At 40.8% G+C, this 18,337-nt stretch overlaps 1 protein-coding gene across 1 annotated transcript in view; it reads left to right on the top strand.

Moving 5' to 3' along the window:
• The first annotated feature begins 9,799 nt into the window (after window positions 1–9,799).
• Window positions 9,800–18,337, top strand: part of LOC128378578 (polycomb protein suz12-B-like) — a 33,497-nt gene continuing 24,959 nt past the window's right edge. The window contains exons 1-7 of the mRNA XM_053338145.1: window positions 9,800–9,986; window positions 12,229–12,275; window positions 12,407–12,471; window positions 15,292–15,360; window positions 15,969–16,018; window positions 16,134–16,219; window positions 17,669–17,915. Of these exons, the coding sequence (XP_053194120.1) occupies window positions 9,800–9,986; window positions 12,229–12,275; window positions 12,407–12,471; window positions 15,292–15,360; window positions 15,969–16,018; window positions 16,134–16,219; window positions 17,669–17,915 (751 nt within the window). The remainder of the gene's footprint in view (window positions 9,987–12,228; window positions 12,276–12,406; window positions 12,472–15,291; window positions 15,361–15,968; window positions 16,019–16,133; window positions 16,220–17,668; window positions 17,916–18,337) is intronic.

The following is an 18,337-nucleotide window of genomic DNA, read 5'->3' on the forward strand; positions in this document are numbered from 1 at the left end:
AGAATTAAGTAAACACTGGGAAATGACTTCAACCTTTATATCAGGGTTCCCACGGTCATGAAATTCCTGGAAAAGTTATGAAATTAGAAAAAAAAGGTTTGAATTAAGGATGACCCGATCTGATATCAAAGATACTTTTACCATGTCAAAAATAGATTCAGTTAATATGAATATACTAATCATCAATTTCTATATTTAGCTTTTTTTAATACCTTTTTTAATTTGTGATCTGGAGCCAAACACACGTCATTTAGTCATTTAGTGAGATCAAAGTGTCAAAACAGCTGTTTTAAAAAGGCACCAAAATACAGGAAGTGACATCTGCTCTGTTAAAAAATGTTCTGGGGGAAGACCACCAGACCCCCCCCCCCCCCCTCTCTCCTATTTGACTGTCTCAACCAGATTTCCTTAACCCTTAACCCTCCTGTCGTCCTCCCGGGTCAAATTGACTCCGTCTCTTTTAACTGTTCCTTCCTTCCTCCCTCTTTCTTTACTTTTTCCTTCATTCTTCCCTTCCTTCCATATTTCTTTCCTCACTTCCTTCCTTCCTCCCTCCCTCCTAAATCCTTAAAAACCTGATACTGTGTCCTGTAGTCGCTTAAATTAAGTCATGGAAATGGGGTAAAATATTATGGAATAGTCTATATAGTCTATCCTTCCTTCCTTCCTTCCTTCCTTTCTTCATTTCCTTCCTTCCTTCCTTCAGTCTATCCTTCCTTCCTTTCTGTCTTCTTTTTCTTCCTTCCTTCCTTCCTTCAGTCTATCCTTCCTTCCTTTCTGTCTTCTTTTCCTTCCTTTCTTCATTTCCTTCCTTCCTTCCTTCAGTCTATCCTTCCTTCCTTTCTGTCTTCTTTTCCTTCCTTCCTTCCTTCCTTCAGTCTATCCTTCCTTCCTTTCTGTCTTCTTTTCCTTCCTTCCTTCCTTTCTTCAGTCTATCCTTCCTACCTATTTCTGTCTTCTTTTCCTTCCTTCCTTCCTTCCTTCCTTCCTTCCTTCCTTGCTTCCTTCAGTCTATCCTTCCTACCTACTCTCCAACTGAAACAGATTTGGGATTGGGGCAGGGGAGGTGTTGGTGGTGGTGGTGGTGGGGAGGGGGGGGGGGGGTAAAAACCCAATACTGTGTCCTGTAGTCGCTTAAATTAAGTCATGGAAATGAAAAAGTTTTGAAAATCCAGAGGTATAAAAACGTGTGGGAACCCTGTTATATGATTTCTTTTCTTTCTTTTCTTTTTTTCATGCAGAGGAGAAGGAGTCAGAGATGTGGGATTTTTAGAGGTCAGTCTATTTATTTAGTGTTTCATGTGTTTTTGGAAAGGCTCGTCATGACTGTTGACACTGTTACTCTTCTTCTTTCTTTTTATTTTTTCCACACTTTTTTTTTTTTTTTTTTCTTTTTTTTACTAACTGTTAAAAATTTGATCTAATGATGATCCAATCGGATATTGTTCACTAGCTGTTGAGACTGTACTGTACGCTCTACTGTATGTCACTCTTACTAAACCACTACCATGGCCATCATTAAAGGGAATATGTTTGAATAATAAATAGTAAATCATAATCCACGTCTAAGCTGTGAGTTTATTTCTCCCCCCCCCCCCCCCCACCCCCTGCTCGGTTTGTGTTTTACATGAAACCTTGTTGTCTACGAAAGCAAAAATGATTTAACCCTTTATTGGGCAAATAATTATATTTGGTAACTTTCTGTAAATATCCAAAATATCCTTCCTTCCTTCCCTCCTCCCTTCCTTTCCTTTCTCCCTGCCTTCTTTCTTCCCTTCCTCTTTTCCTTTCTCCCTCCCTCGTTCCTTATTTCCTCCGTCCTTCCTTTCCTTCTTCCGTCTGTCCTTCCTCCCTCCCTCCTTCTCTCCTCTCTTCCTTCTTTCCCTTCCTCTGTCCTTCCTTCCTTCCTTTCCTTACTTCCATCTGTTCTTCCTCCCTCCCTCCTTCTTTTCTCCCTTCCTTCTTTCCTTCCTCCATCCCCCTTTCTTCTTCCTTCCTTCCTTCTGTCCTCCGTCCTTCTTTCCTTCCTTCCTCACTCCCTCCTACCTTCTTTCCTCCCTCCCTCCATCCCTCCTACCTTCCTTCCTTACTTACGTCTTTCCTCCGTCCTTCCTTCCTCCCTTCCTTCTTTCCTTTCCTCCTTCCTTCCTTCCTTCTGTTGTTCCTTCCTCTCGCTCTCCTTCCTTCCTTCCTCCCTGCCTTCTTTCCTTTACTCCCTTCTTTCCCTCCCTCCTTCTCTTCCTTCTTCCTCCCTTCCGTCCTTGACTCGAACACAACAGGAGGGTTAAAGGGGTATAACGGTAGTAAAAAAATATATATATATATATATATATGACAATAATACAGATTACAACAGACAAGAAGACTGAGTTAAAAAAAAAATCTATGGTTGAAAGGTTGCATCTGAACGTCTACAATATTCCACAAATCAAAGCCGACACGCAGTGGAAATAAACCATGTGTAAGTGTACTGTGTGTGTTCATGAGCTATTTTAGTCCTCATTATGTTTTGGGGTCAGTGGTTCACGTCTGTGCAGCCAGTAATGAGAGAGAGAGAGAGAAGAGAGAGAGAGAGAGAGAGAGAGGAGAGAGAGAGAGAGAGAGAGAGAGAGAGAGAGAGAGAGAGAGAGAGAGAGAGAGAGAGAGAGAGAGAGAGAGAGAGAGAGAGAGAGAGAGAGAGAGAGAGAGAGAGAGAGGAGAGAGAGAGAGAGAGAGAGAGAGAGAGAGAGAGAGAGAGAGAGAGAGAGAGAGAGAGAGAGAGAGAGAGAGAGAGAGAGAGAGAGAGAGAGAGAGAGATCATTTCAATTGTAGTTTTAAAACAATTTCTTTTTTTTTATGAATCAGTATCTTTCTTCAGACTCATGAAAAATTAAACATTTCTATCATAAAACTGAAATATGTGTCGATGTGCATTTTCAAATTGACGGTAAATAAAATTAAATTATTTTTGTGTGAAAAACTCAAATTGTTCAAATAGCCAACAACCTGAAGAGTTAACTTGACTGTGGACATGATCAAATAATGTGTTTAACCCCTTTATTGGGCAAATAATTATATTTGGTAACTTCTGTAAATATCCCAAAATATCCTTCCTTCCTTCCTTCCTTCCTTTCCTTCCTCCCTGCCTTCTTTCTTCCCTTCCTCTTTTCCTTTCTCCCTCCCTCGTTCCTTATTTCTCCGTCCTTCCTTCCTTTCCTTCCTTCCATCTGTTCTTCCTCCCTCCCTCCTTCTCTCCTCCCCTTCCTTCTTTCCTTCCTCCACCCCCCTTTCTTCTTCCTTTCCTTCCTTCCATCTGTTCTTCCTCCCTCCCTCCTTCTCTCCTCCCTTCCTTCTTTCCTTCCTCCACCCCCCCTTTCTTCTTCCTTCCTTCCTTCTTTCTTCCCTTCCTCCCTCCCTCCTTCTCTCTTTCTTTCCTCCCCCCTACCTTCCTTCCTTCCTTTCCTTCCTCCTTCCTTCCTTCCCTTCCTTCCTCCCTTCCTTTCAATGAGTGCCCTATAAAGGGTTAATGTTACTGATTTGATTATGCATACTTTTACACACTGTAATCAATTATCCGACCATTTCTTATTTCAACCATGTGTATTTTTATCTTTAGATTTTATGATTATTGCTGCATACTGACATGAATTCCTCTCCAATGAAAATAAAACTGATTGTAAGGACTTTATTTTTTTTTTGCTATCAATCAGTAATTATGATGACCAGTATTTTAAAGAAAAAGGAAAAAATCAAAAGTCAATCAAGCAAATGTAGCTGATTGAGATTAACCCTTTATAGGACACTCATTGAAAGGAAGGGAGGAAGGAAGGAAGGAAGGAAGGAAGGATGGAAGGAAGGAAGGAAGGAAGGAGGAAGGAAAGGAAGGAAGGACGGAGGGAGGGAGGAAGGGAAGAAAGAAGGAAGGAAGAAGAAAGGGGGATGGAGGAAGGAAAGAAGGAAGGGAGGAGAGAAGGAGGGAGGGAGGAAGAACAGATGGAAGTAAGGAAGGAAGGAAGGAAGGACGGAGGAAGGTAAGAAGGAAGGAGGAGAGAAGGAAGGAGGGAGGAAGGACAGATGGAAGGAAGGAAAGGAAGGAAAGACGGAGGAAATAAGGAACGAGGGAGGGAGAAAGGGAAAAGAGGAAGGGGAGAAAGAAGGAAGGAAGGAAGGACGGAAGGAAGGAAGGAAGGAAGGACGGAAGGAAAGACCCTGAAGTCAAAAAGGGAAAGTAAGAATAGATTAAAAAGCAACCTTAAAACTCATTAAACATGTAAGAAAATTATGATAAGCAGAGAACTGGACGGCAGGAGAAGATTGGAGAGTGTGTGAAGGTGTGTAGATGTGAATAAAGAATTTTTAAAGTGAGGGGCAGAATATTAAAATCAATGTGGGATTTAATACGGAGCCAATGAAGTTGGTGCAGGGTAGGACTGATGTGTTCAATAGAGGGAGTTCTGGTGATGATACGAGCGGCTGCATCTGGACCAGTTGGAGTTAAAGTCCGTGTAAAGTAAGAATAAATATGTGTTCTGAGTTTGACATACCACAGAACAGTGTGTTGTTAACCACCCTGCCAAATTTGAAGGATTAAAGAAATCGCCAAATATATGAAATTAGGCTTCAAAGTTGTGTAAAAATCAGCCTCTTTCTCTGCTACCAAACGCTGAAGCCCCGCCCCCTACCAAGTGTCACCTGTCAATCAAAGTCACCACCTCTACCAGAAATATGGACGCTAGGTCTGAGAACTTTCTGCTGCTAACTCAGCTGCTAGCTCGGCGGCTAACTCAGCTGCTAGCTCGGCAGCTAACTCAGCTAACTGGCTAACTGTAGACTGTAGTAGTAGTAGTGTGTGTTGAATGTATTTCTACCTCTACAGCAGCAGGGCCGGGTTTATGCTAATCACTAAATCCTGAACACAGAAATCTTGAAACACAGTTTGTGAAGCCTAGCTCCACAATTCAAATCTAAATGGTTGAAATGCTTTTTACACCTTTTTTTAGAAATACATTTATGACCTCTTTAATGTGTTTAGAAGAAAATGTTCGAATTCACTTTACACAGTCTTTAACGAAGAGATTTCCGAGGAAGACCAAAGAAGAGAAGAAGAGTTACAATAGTACAGATGGGATGTAATCATGGTGACAAGGATAGCGGTGCAGGTTAGTGTAAAGTGAGGGACGGAGACGATTGATGTTGCGTAGATGGAAGTATGCAGGCCGAGACACATTACCGATGTGGGCTTCGAGGCGATGGAGGAACAGTGGAATTGTTGACGGTGATGGAGAAAGTGTTGGGTGTAGCTAAGATGGATCTGGCACCAAAGAGGAGGATCTCAGTTTTGACGCTGTTGAGTTTAACCCTAACCCTCTACATCAGGGGTGTCAAACATGCGGCCCGTGGGCCACAACCGGCCCGCCGAGAGGTCCAATCCGGCCCAGTTTCCTTCTTCCTCTTTTCCTTCCTTCCATCCTTCCTTCCTACTTTTCTTCCTTCCTTCCATCTGTCCTTCTTCCCTCCCTTCCTTCCTTCCATCTTTCATTCCTTCCTTCCAATCTTCCCTTCCTTCCTTCCTTCCTTCCTTCCATCTTTCATTCCTTCCTTCCTTCCTTCCTGTATTCTCTTCCTTCTCTTCCTTCTTTTCCTTCCTTCCATCCTTCCTTCCTACTTTTCTTCCTTCCTTCCATCTGTCCTTCTTCTCTCCCTTCCTTCCTTCCTTCCATCTTTCATTCCTTCCTTCCAATCTTCCCTTCCTTCCTTCCTTCCATCTTTCATTCCTTCCTTCCTTCCTTCCTGTATTCTCTTCCTTCTCTTCCTTCTTTTCCTTCCTTCCATCCTTCCTTCCTACTTTTCTTCCTTCCTTCCATCTGTCCTTCTTCTCTCCCTTCCTTCCTTCCTTCCATCTTTCATTCCTTCCTTCCAATCTTCCCTTCCTTCCTTCCTTCCATCTTTCATTCCTTCCTTCCTTCCTTCCTTCCTTCCTTTCTGTATTCTCTTCCTTCTCTTCCTTCTTTTCCTTCCTTCCATCCTTCCTTCCTACTTTTCTTCCTTCCTTCCATCTGTCCTTCTTCCCTCCCTTCCATCCTTCCTTCCATCTTTCATTTCTTCCTTCCAATCTTCCCTTCCTTCCTTCCTTCCTTCCATCTTTCATTCCTTCCTTCCTTCCTTCCTGTATTCTCTTCCTTCTCTTCCTTCTTTTCCTTCCTTCCATCCTTCCTTCCTACTTTTCTTCCTTCCTTCCATCTGTCCTTCTTCCCTGATGTCCCACCTGATGTATAAGATCAGATACATGGAGTTCACAGATAAACCAATGCAGTGTTCAAGTACTACATATTTTATAGTTTATTTTATTATATTAATTCCCATACAGCAGGAATAGAAGCTCATTTATCTGTTTGCATCATGCATTATGTATCACCAACATACATAAAACGTTTAACAGGTGGTGATATGAGCTTTATGTAGGACCTATAAGAGCTTTAAACAACATTGTGTTCATATGTTTTTGTTATGCTATGAAAAATAAACTGCAAAATACAAAATAAAACGCATATATGCAAAGTGTTATTTAATTAATTTTTAAATAACTTGTCAGAAGGTCCAATAAACACTCCAGTTTCAAAGAATTATAATTTTCTGGCAATTTTTTGATGATTCAGGCTTTACAGGATTAAGAAAGTTGAGTGATTTAATTTCCATTTGAAGGCTTTATATCATTATTATAAATGACTTTACCTAAAACTGTATTAAAGCACATTTTTTTGGTTAACTTGAAAAAGAAAAACTGGGTCGCCAAGCTGCAGGCGGCAAATGAGACTCTGCTTTCATCTCCTGCTTCAACTACGAGACGGGCCATGATTCCCACCAATGAGAGAGCTCGGTTCCATAAGGCGGCGCGCTGATTGGCTAGAGCGCTCAGAAGGCGGGATCTTTCAACACAAACAGTGGACGCTTCAAACCTCATTGGTCAAGACGTCGGAGTTGGAAGCCGGAAACACCTCTCGTTCTGCCTTCAGTTTAAAAGTCCGCTCAAGGTAATTGATAATGAATGCTTTTAAATTTAAATGTGTTTCCATGGAAACGTATTAGCACAATGTTTCTGCTGTAAATTTAATAATGATAATAGTTATTTAATCTTATTTAATTTTTTTAAATCATATTTCATGGTATACTTTAAGTATTAACATTGCACAATTATATTTTTTCAAATCTATGTCATTAATATAATTTTATTTTACCAGTGCACGATGTATAATAACAACATTTTCTATTTTACTATCTTATTTTACTCTACTGTGTGTGTGTGATGTGTGCCAGATGACACTTAAACTTCCCTCAGGATTAATAAAAGTTGTTCTTATATTATTATTGTCATTCATTCATTACTCATCTGGATTTTTACTTTATGACATTATCCATCACTAAAAACATTTTCTCCATAGACCACCATTGTACCATTGTGAAAGAGACATCTGTAAAACTGCCGACAGGACAACGTGAACTTTAAACAAGATCAATTATGACTCTTTCTATCATGAGATGAGCCGTCATGGAGGTTTTTATAGTTTTAGGTCCAGTATCCAGCGGTTTGGGTAGATCATCAGACTAAAAGCACTAAAGTTTAAGGATTTGCTTGTCATGTACAGAGTTAAAAAATCAACAGCTACCGAACTTTATCCAAGGGATCTTTCAGCTGAGGGGAAGGTAGAGATAATCTTCATTGTATGACAATAAAATGAGTTCATCTGTGGAACAACTATCCTAAAGAAATTAAAACATCAACATTTTAACCCTTTATTGGGCAAATAATTATATTTGGTAACTTCTGTAAATATCCCAAAATATCCCAAAATATCCTTCCTTCCTTCCTTCTTTCCTTCCTTCCTTCCTTTCCTTCCTTCCTCCCTGCCTTCTTTCTCCCCTTCCTCTTTTCCTTTCTCCCTCCCTCGTTCCTTATTTCCTCCGTCCTTCCTTCCTTTCCTTCCTTTCATCTGTTCTTCCTCCCTCCCTCCTTCTCTCCTCCCTTCCTTCTTTCCTTCCTTCCTCCGTCCTTCCTTCCTTCCTTTCCTTACTTCCATCTGTCCTTCCTCCCTCCCTCCTTCTCTCCTCCCTTCCTTCTTTCCTTCCTCCATCCCCCTTTCTTCTTCCTTCCTTCCTTCTTTCTTCCCTTCCTCCCTCCCTCCTTCTCTCTTTCTTTCCTCCCCCCTACCTTCCTTCCTTCCTTCTTTCCTCCTTCCTTCCTTCCTTCCTTTCCTTCCTTCCCTCCTTCCTTCCTTCCTTCCTTCCTTCCATCCTAATAAGATTTGGTACAGTAAAGCATATCAGCATTTTTTGGCTTGATTTGATTATTAATGATTAATTATTAATTGATTATTTGATAGTTCCTTACTTCATCCTTCACCCTTTAAAACATTAAATGGTTATTATTTTATTGTTTGCCTACGAAAATATGCTCTCATTTCTATTTTGTTGTTATATTTTGCTGCCTATGCATTTTATTTTGTTATTTTAACATGTTCGAATACATAAAATAAAAAATATATCTGCAACAAAATATATTCACATCTTTGAGAGAGATTCAAAACTATTATTGTTAATATTAATTAATTTTTTAAGTGTCTCAACCCGTTCGTACTGTTCAGGATCCAATTTGTTTTTCGTACTTATCTGAACACATAATCCTCGGCTTCCTACTTTTTATTTATTTTACTTTTTATTCTAATTTTAGTTTTTAAATTGAGCTCTTACTATTCCTTTATTGTTTTTATTTATTATTATATTGTGTGTGATTATATTGTATTTTAATAACTGTACAGCACTTTGGCTCAACTGAGGTTGTTTTTAAATGTGCTTTATAAATAAACTTGACTTGACATAACAATAATCCAAGCAAACACAACCAAAAGTTTCAGTACTTTCATTATTGCTCTTCTTCATACCTGATTTATATATTTTTCTAGTATTTTAGTTTTAAATATATTTTTAAATGAGTAAAATTGAACTACACATTGTTTTTATTCATTCTTATTGATGCTCTACTATTCTTTAACAATCCACTCGCTGTTGTTATAATAAATAATAAATTCCCCCCCATTATGTAGTCTAATAAAGGAATAGCTTATGTTAATAGAACTTATTTTGAAAATCCGTACCGGATGACGCCTCTCTTATTTTGTGGGTCTTTACACTACCGCTAAACACAACTTACCAACCGGCGCTCGGCGACAAAACAAAAATAATAATGCGGATTATCTGGTGAAACCGTGAGATATGGAAACCCATCGAGGATGTATTTAATATCTTTGTTTAAGTGGTCGTGTTTACGCAGAAGCTTTTCAGGCTTTTATTTAATCGTGAAAGTCTGAAGCGCCGGGTCAAAGCTAACCGGCTACGGAAGTTAGCTTCTTCTTCTTCTTCTTCTTTTTTTTTTTTTTTTTTTTTTTTTACCTTGCTCTCTTCTCTTCTCTTGTTTCGCGCATTTCTAGCTTGCTCACCGGCCTCTGGAGCACTACCTGAAACCGGCACCCACACGACACAACATAGGGCTCGTAGCTTACACCCGTTACGTTAAATATACAAACATTTAAACTGACATAATCTGCTTTTTTTTTGCTAATTTTTTTTACGTGTTTAAAAACAAACAAACAAAAAAACACACACACACAATGAAGCATCGAAACTGTTTCTGCTAAAGCGCTGCTCCTTTTGTTTTGACAAAGGAAGGAGCTGAGTTTCTCTTTTTTTACTGATACTTTGAGGGGGTTTTTTTTTGGAGAGGGAGGGGGTGGGGGGGGTGGGGTTGTTTTTTGTTTGTGTGTGTGCAATGGCCCCACACAAGCACAGCAGCTCTTCTTCTTCAGGTGGGGGTCAGCAGCTGGTAGGAGGGGGGAAAGCTAATGGGTTAAACTATCAGTCCTCCTCCTCCTCCTCTTCGACAGAGGCTGCAGCCAAGAAGCCCAACATGCAACTCACACAAGCCGACCACGAGTTGTTCCTGCAGGCCTTCGAGAGTGAGTTTACACGCCGAGTTTTTACTTGCCTTATTTAAATATAAATGTATATTTATATGCATGCATGTGTTAAAAGTCAGAGAGGGTTAGAGAGGCTGCAAAGTAGTGACATCTGCTTGCACTCTTTCTATTTCTCTGTCTACTACTGCACACTTTTTTTTAATGTTGCTTAATGCTTATAAATGCACATTTTTACTTTTAATGATACAAAAATAGTTGTTTTTTTATTGATAAAAATGACTTAAAGAGTTTAAAGTCAATGCTGTCACAAGTAAAAAAGTAAAAATTATAAGTCAGAGAGGAGAGAGGCTGCAAAGTAGTGACATCTGATTGCACTCTTTCTATTTCTCTTTCTACTACTGCACACTTTTTTTTTTACTTACTGCTACTTAATGCTTATAATGCACATTTACTGTTAATTATACATGCTGCAGAGCTGTCATAACTTGTAGCAGCTGCATGCTTTTTCATATTGATGTTGGTTTGACTGATGTTGTTTCATCTAAATATACATATTTATATATGTGTGTTAAAAGAGAGGCTTCAAAGTAGTGAATGCTGACATCTGTCTTTTTTTTTTAACAGCTGTATAAGTTTGACCTGGTTGCACTCTTTCATCATCATGCTTTTTTTTAAACTACCACTGCACACTTTTTTTATATTGCTAAATGCTTATAATGCACGTTTCATCTAAATATACATATTTTAAAAGTCAGAGAGGAGAGAGGCTGCAAAGTAGTGAATGCTGACATCTTTCTTTTTTTTTTAACAGCTGTATAAGTTTGACCTGGTTGCACTCTTTTTTTTTTTAAACTACTTCTGCACACTTTTTTCATATTGCTTAATGCTTATAATGCACATTTTTACTTTTAATGATACAAAAATGGTTGTTTTTTTATTGATAAAAATGACTTAAAGAGTTTAAAGTCAATGCTGTCACAAGTAAAAAAGTAAAAAATTACAAGTGAGAGAGGAGAGAGGCTGCAAAGTAGTGAATGCTGACATCTTTCTTTTTTCTTTTAACAGCTATATAAGTTTGACCTGCTTGCACTCTTTTTTTTTTAACTACTTCTGCACACTTGTTTATGTTGCTTAATGCTTATAATGCACATTTACTGTTACTTATATACATGCTGCAGGGCTTTCATTACTTGTAGCAGCTGCATGCTTTTCTATTGATGCATATTTTACAATCGAGATGAGTTTACACGCTTTTACTTGCCTTATTTAAACATTATATATAAATATGCATCCATGTGTTAAAAGTGAGAGAGGAGAGAGGCTGCAAAGTAGTGAATGCTGACATCTTTCTTTTTTTTTTTTAACCGCTGTATAAGTTTGACCTGCTTGCACTCTTTCATCATCATGCTTTTTATTTTTTTTACTACTACTTTCTACATGCTTAATTCTTATAATGCACATTTACTGCTGCTTATATACATGCTGCAGGGCTTTCATTACTTGTTGGGTTTTGTTGCATATTTAACAATCAAGGTGAATTTATTTTTTTGGGGGGGCTCAGGTAGATTTTTTTTTTATTTTTATTTTTTTTGCAGCATTGTTGCTTTTTTTTATAATGATAAAAAAGACTTAACCCTTTATTGGGCAAATAATTATATTTGGTAACGTCTGTAAATATCCCAAAATATCCTTCCTTCCTTCCTACCTACTTTCCTTCCTTCCTTCCTCCCTCCCTGCCTTCTTTCTTCCCTTCCTCCCTCGTTCCTTATTTCCTCCATCCTTCCTTCCTTTCCTTCCTTCCATCTGTTCTTCCTCCCTCTCTCCTTCTCTCCTCCCTTCCTTCTTTCCTTCTCTCCTCCCTTCCTTCTTTCCTTCCTTCCTTCCTTCCTTTCCTTACTTCCATCTGTCCTTCCTCCTTCCCTCCTTCTCTCCTCCCTTCCTTCTTTCCTTCCTCCATCCCCCTTTCTTCTTCCTTCCTTCCTTCTTTCTTCCCTTCCTCCCTCCCTCCTTCTCTCTTTCTTTCCTCCCCCCTACCTACCTTCCTTCCTTCCTTCCTTCTTTCCTTCGTCCTTCCTTCCCTTCCTTCCTTCTGTCCTTCCTGTCCTATAAAGACTTAAAGAGTTAAAAGTCAATGCCGTCACAAGTAGGAAGTAAAAAACACGAACGTGAAATGACTCTCCGTGATAAATGTTGAGTAATACCTGAAGTAGTGTGATGATGATGATGATGATGATGATGATGATGATGACGATGATGACGCAACATCTGTATTCATTCACAGAGCCAACACAAATCTACAGGTTCCTCCGCACCAGGAACTTAATCGCTGTGAGTGTCGCCTTTTTTTTTTTTTTTTGATAAAGTCACATGATTAAACTTGCCACCCTTTTTTTTTTTTTTTTTTTTTAAAGATAAGATTAACCATTTCCTCCTCTTCCTTCTTTCTTGTTACTTTTCAGCCTATATTCTTGCACAGGACACTCACCTACATGTCCCACAGAAACTCAAGGAATAACACCAAAAGGTAAAAAAAAAAAAAAAAAAAAAAACCCTACAAAATAAAATCCATCTTTTTAAATTTAAATGTGGTGTTTTATATGTGTTCAGATTTATTTTGACGCTCTCACTCAGCTCATCTTACAACTTCCTTTTTCCTTTTTTTTTTTTTTTTTCTGTTTGTGTGTGTCATAACTTGCCGGATTGAAATCTGGTGTTTTTTAAATAGTTTTCATCTCTCAAAAAAAAAAAAAAAAAAAGGGGGAGAGGAGGGAGGGGGGGGGGGGGGGGAGAAAGAAAAAAAAAACAGGTCAACTGTTATCTTGAGTGAAAGTTAACCGACGTGTCAGCCGCTGTAGGTGGGGGCAGGCTGGATCAGTTACAGCTCAGATACGAGAGGGAAGTTTTCAGTTAGGCTGCTTTGCATACAGACGCTTCACACACACACACACACACACACACACACACACACAGAGACAGACACACACACACACACACACACACACACAGAGAGACAGACACACACACACACACACACACGACTGCTTTTAGTTCTGCATTCAAATAAGTGTCAGAGTTCAAATCTAAGGAGAAGGTAATCACATTGATGCCAGCACTGCAGCTCATATTATATCCTTTATTCCTCCCTTCTGTCCTTCCTTTCTTCCTTCTGTCCTTCTGTCCTTCTTTCCTTCCTTCCATCTGTCCTTACTCCCTTCCTTCCTTCCTCCTTTTCTTCCATCCCTCCTTCTCTCCTTCTTTCCTCCCTCCCTCCTTCCTTCTTCCTTCCTCCTTCCTTTATTTCCCTCCTTTCTTTCCTTCCTTCCCTCCTTCCTCCCTACCTCCTTCCTTCTTCCTTCCTCCCTCCTTCCTCCCTCCTTCCCTTCCCTTCTTTTCTTCCTTCTTCCCTCCCTCCCTCCCTCCCTCCCTCCTCCCTCCTTTCCTTCCTTCTTCCCTCCCTTCCTTCCTTCCGTCCTTCCTCCCTCCTTTCCTTCCTTCCCTCCTTCTCTCTTTCTTTCCTCCCTCCCTCCCTCCCTTCTTCTTCCTTTCTTTATTTCCCTCCTTTCCTTCCTTCCTTCTTTCCTTTCCTTCCTTCTGTCCTTCCCTCCTTCCTCCCTACCTCCTTCCTTCTTCCTTCCTCCCTCCTTCCCTCCTTTTCTTCCTTCTTCCCTCCCTCCATCCTCCCTCCTTTCCTTCCTTCCTTCCTTCTTCCCTCCCTTCCTTCCTTCACTCAAGGACAACAGGAGGGTTAAATCGTCATTCGAGCCACGCAGATACACTAGGGCTGCTTGTAATCACGATTATTTGGGTCAAAATTGAAATCCCGATTATTAAAACTTTTTTTTTTTTTTAAACTTTAGAAACATGCTGCATTTATTGGACATTCGGCTTATAATTCATTTTCTCTCCCAGCAGCAGCCTTTTATCTGCCGCTTAACGCAACACACACAGCAAGAAATGTGCAGAGGTATTAGAGCTGAGCTGGTTACCATGACGGTTAGCTTTTATTTTGAAAAGCTTAGACAGGAAGCGAAATGTTTTAACTGTAAATCAAACATCTTCTGCTGTTTGTAACTATCTATCTATCCATCTATCCATCTCTCTATCCATCTATCTATCTCTCTATCTATCATCTATCCATCTCTCTGTCTATCTCTATATCTCTCTATCTATCTATCTCTCTCTCTATCAATCTATATCTATTTCTATCTCTCCATCTCTCCATCTATCTCTCTATCTATCTCTCCATCCATCTATCTATCATCTATCTATCTATCTATCTATCTATCTATCTATCTATCTATCTATCTCTCTCTCTCTCTCTCTCTCTCTCTCTCTCTCTCTCTCTCTCTCTCTCTCTCTCTCCTCTCTCTCTCTCTCTCTCTCTCTCTCTCTCTCTCTCTCTCTCTCTTACTTAAAAGGTAAATTCTACTTTCATCTAAATCTGAAACAAGCTCTTTCTTTTCTTTTCTTTTCTTTTTTTTCTTTTCTTTTTTCTTCTCTTCTCTACGACGATGACGAATTTTGAGGTAGTTTCACTTTCAACCTGAGCTGCTGCTTATGTGTTAACCATTAACGGAGCGTGAAGTAAAAACCAGAGAGACTGGGAAACAGGAAACAGGAAGGAGATTACACATATGAAACCTTTGAAAAAGTTTTTTACTAAAAGCTTATTTACTGAGCTGGATCTCAAGTCTTTCCTTCCTTCCTTCATGTCTTCTTTTCCTGCCTTCCTTCCTTCCTTCCTTCCTTCATGTCTTCTTTTCCTTCCTTCCTTCCTTCATGTCTTTTCCTTCCTTCTTTCTGTCCTTCATGTCTTATTTTCCTTCCTTCCTTCCTTCCTTCCTTCTTTCCTTCCTTCCTTCCTTCTTTCCTTACATCCTTTTTTCTATCCTTCCTTTATGTCTTCTTTTCCTTACTTCTTTCCTTCCTTCCTTCCTTCTTTCCTTCATGTCTTCTTTTCCTTCCTTCCTTCCTTCCTTCCTTCCTTCCTTCCTTCCTTTATGTCTTCTTTTCCTTCCTTCTTTCCTTCATGCCTTCTTTTCCTTCCTTCCTTCTTTCCTTCATGTCTTCTTTTCCTTCCTTCCTTCCTTCCTTCCTTCCTTCCTTCCTTCCTTCCATCTATCTATCCTCCTTCATGTCTTTTCCTTACTCCCCTCCTTCCATCCTTCATGTGTTCTTTTCCTTCGTCCTTCCTTCCTCCCTCCCGCCCTTCCTTCCTTCCTTCTTTACATCCTCTCATCCCTCCTTTCTTCCATGTTTTTAATGGTGTGACTCACACATCGGACTGAATCTATGAATGATAAAGCTTCTCTTAAAGCTGCTGTCTGTCTCTTTTCGTGTGCAGGAAAAGCTCGAGAGTCGACAGTCTGCTGTTCAAAGTGGAGAAAATGAGGGGCGAACAGGAGACTCACAGGTACCCCCCCCCCACCCTAACCCTAACCCCCCCCTCCACTATAAACAGTATTATTATTATCTAACTATCACAATGAGCACATTTCCCCAAATATAGAAACACCTGAAGATCTCACCAAAGGAGGAAGAAGGAAGGAAAGGAGGGAGAAAGGGAGGAAGAAGGAAGGAAAGGAGGGAGAGCGGAAGAAGGAAGGAAAGGAGGGAGGGAGGGAGGAAGGAAGGAAGGAAGGAAAGGAGGGAGGAAGGAAGGAAGGAAGGAAGGAAGGAAGGAAGGAAGGGAAGAAGAAGGAGGGAGAAAGAGAGGAGGAAGGGAGGGAGGAAGAAGGGAGGAGGAAGGGAGGGAGGAAGAAAGAAGGAAAGGAGGGAGGAAGAAGGGAGGGAGGAAGGAGGAAATGAGGGAGGGAAGAAGAAGGAGGGAGAAAGAGAGGAGGAAGGGAGGGAGGAAGAAGGGAGGAAGAGGGAAAGGAGCGAGGAAGGGAGGGAGGAAGAAGGAAGGAAGGGAGGGAAGAAGTCTTTCCTACCTTTCCCTCCATCTTTTTAATGATCCGGCCCACATCAGATCAGATTGAATGAAGATGAGTTTGACGCCTCTGTTTTCTCCCTCTACAGTTTGGCCTCTAATCTGCAGCTCACCTTTACTGGCTTCTTTCATAAAGCTGGTAAGTTTAAAAAAGACTTCACACTTCCTTCATGTCCTTGTCTCCTTGTCTCCTTGTCTCCTTGTCTGTGTTTTATGGGGGGATTTTTTTATTTTATTTATTTTTTTCTTTGCAGGAAAGCCGTCTCAGGACTGTGAGAACGAGCAGAACTCAGTTTCTCTGGAGGTGCTGCTGGTCAAAGTCTGCCACAAGAAAAGAAAGGTAATCCTTCCTCCCTTCCTTCCTTCCTTCCCTCCTTCCTTCCTTCCTTCATGTCTTCTTTTCCTTCCTTCCGTCCTTCCTTCCTTCCTTCATGTCTTCTTTTCCTTCATGTCTTCTTTTCCTTCCTTCCTTCATGTCTTCTTTACCTTCCTTCATTCCTTCATGTCTTTTCCATTCTCCCTTCCTTCCTTCCATCCTTTCTTTCTTCCTTCCTCCCTTCCTCTTTTCCTTCCTTCCCTCTTTACCTTCCTTCCTTGTCTCTTTTCTTCCTTCCTTCCTTCCTTCCTTCCATCCTTCCTTCCTTCATGTCTTCTTTACCTTCCTTCATTCCTTCATGTCTTCTTTTCCTTCCTTCCGTCCTTACATCCTCCCTTCCCTCCTTTCTTCCTTCCTTCCTTCCTTCTGTCCTTCATGTCTTCCTTCCTTCCTTCTGTCCTTCCCTCATTTCTTCCTTCCTTCCTTCATGTCTTCTTTTCCTTCCTTCCTTCCTTCCTTCCTTCCTTACATCCTCTCATCCCTCCTTTCTTCCTTGTTTTTAATGGTCTGACCCACATGAGGTCACATTGGACTGTATTTATGAATGAAAATAGGTTTTACACTTCTTTCTCTTAATTGAAAGAAGAAATATCTCTGAAGCTTCTCTAAAAGGTTTCAGTTTATCTGTCGTTCAGTTTTTTTAAATTTTTTTTATCCCGTCCAGGATGTGAGCTGTCCAGTAAAACAGCAATCCTTCCTTCCTTCCTTCCTTCTTTACCTTCCTTCATGTCTTCTTTACCTTCCTTCATGTCTTCTTTTCCTTCCTTCCTTCTTTCCTTCATGTCTTCTTTTCCTTCCTTCCTTCTTTCCTTCATGTCTTCTTTACCTTCCTTCATGTCTTCTTTTCCTTCCTTCCTTCTTTCCTTCTGTCCTTCCCTCCTCCCTTCCTCTTTTCCTTCCCTCCTTCCTTCCTCCCTTTCTTCCTTCCGTCATGTCTTCTTTTTCTTCCTTACATCCTCCCTTCCCTCCTTTCTTCCTTCCTCCCTTCCTCTTTTCCTTCCTTCCTTCCTTCCTTCATGTCTTCTTTACCTTCCTTCATGTCTTCTTTTCCTTCCTTCCTTCATTCCTTCATGTCTTCTTTTCCTTCCTTCCTTTTTTCCTTCATGTCTTCTTTACCTTCCTTCATGTCTTCTTTTCCTTCCTTCCTTCCTTCCTTCCTCCCTGTCTTCTTTTCCTTCCTTACATCCTCCCTTCCCTCCTTTTGTCCTTCCTCCCTTCTTCTTTTCCTTCTTTCCTTCCTTCCTTCATGTCTTCTTTTCCTTCCTTACATCCTCTCATCCCTCCTCCTGACCCACATGAGGTCACATTGGACTGTATTTATTAATTGAAAGAAGAAATATCTCTGAAGCTTCTCTAAAATGTTTCAGTTTATCTGTCGTTCAGGGTTTTCTTTTTTTTTTCATCCCCGTCCAGGATGTGAGCTGTCCAGTAAAACAAGTCCCGACGGGGAAGAAGCAGGTTCCTCTCAACCCGGACGCTAGCGCCGGAGTCCAGGCCAAGCCGGGTTCCCTCCCCTCTCTGCTCGTCCCCAGCAGCGAGTTCGAACCCAGCAACTCTCACATGGTCAAGTCGTACTCGCTGCTCTTCAGAGTGTCGAGGCCCGGTTGCCCCCGGCCACCGATCAACGGCCTGACCAACGGAGAGACGCACCACAGCAGAGGTAAGAAAAGAGTCCGCAAACAGGGTCGGGAACCTTTCAACGAGGTACTGAACCTTCGCCTCGTCCTCCCGGGTCAAATTGACAGTTTCTCCCTTCCTCTTTTCCTTCCTTCCTTCCTTCCTTCCTTCCTCCCTTCCTTTTTTCCTTCCCTCCTTCCTTTCTTCCTTCCTCCCTTCCTCTCTTCCTTCCTCCCTTCCTCTTTTCCTTCCCTCCTTCCCCCCTTCCTTCCTTCCTTCCTTTCCTTAATTCATTCCGTCTGTCCTTCCTTCCCTCCTCCCTCCCTCCTTCTGTCTTTCTTTCTCTTTGATTGACAGGTGACACATGATAGGGGGCGGGGCTTCAGCGTTTGCTAGCGGAGAAAGAGGCTTATTTTTACACAACTTTGAAGCCTAATTTCATATATTTGACTTTTTTTTTAATCA

This window comes from Scomber japonicus, chromosome 18 (assembly GCF_027409825.1).
Source record: "Scomber japonicus isolate fScoJap1 chromosome 18, fScoJap1.pri, whole genome shotgun sequence".
NCBI lineage: Eukaryota > Metazoa > Chordata > Actinopteri > Scombriformes > Scombridae > Scomber > Scomber japonicus.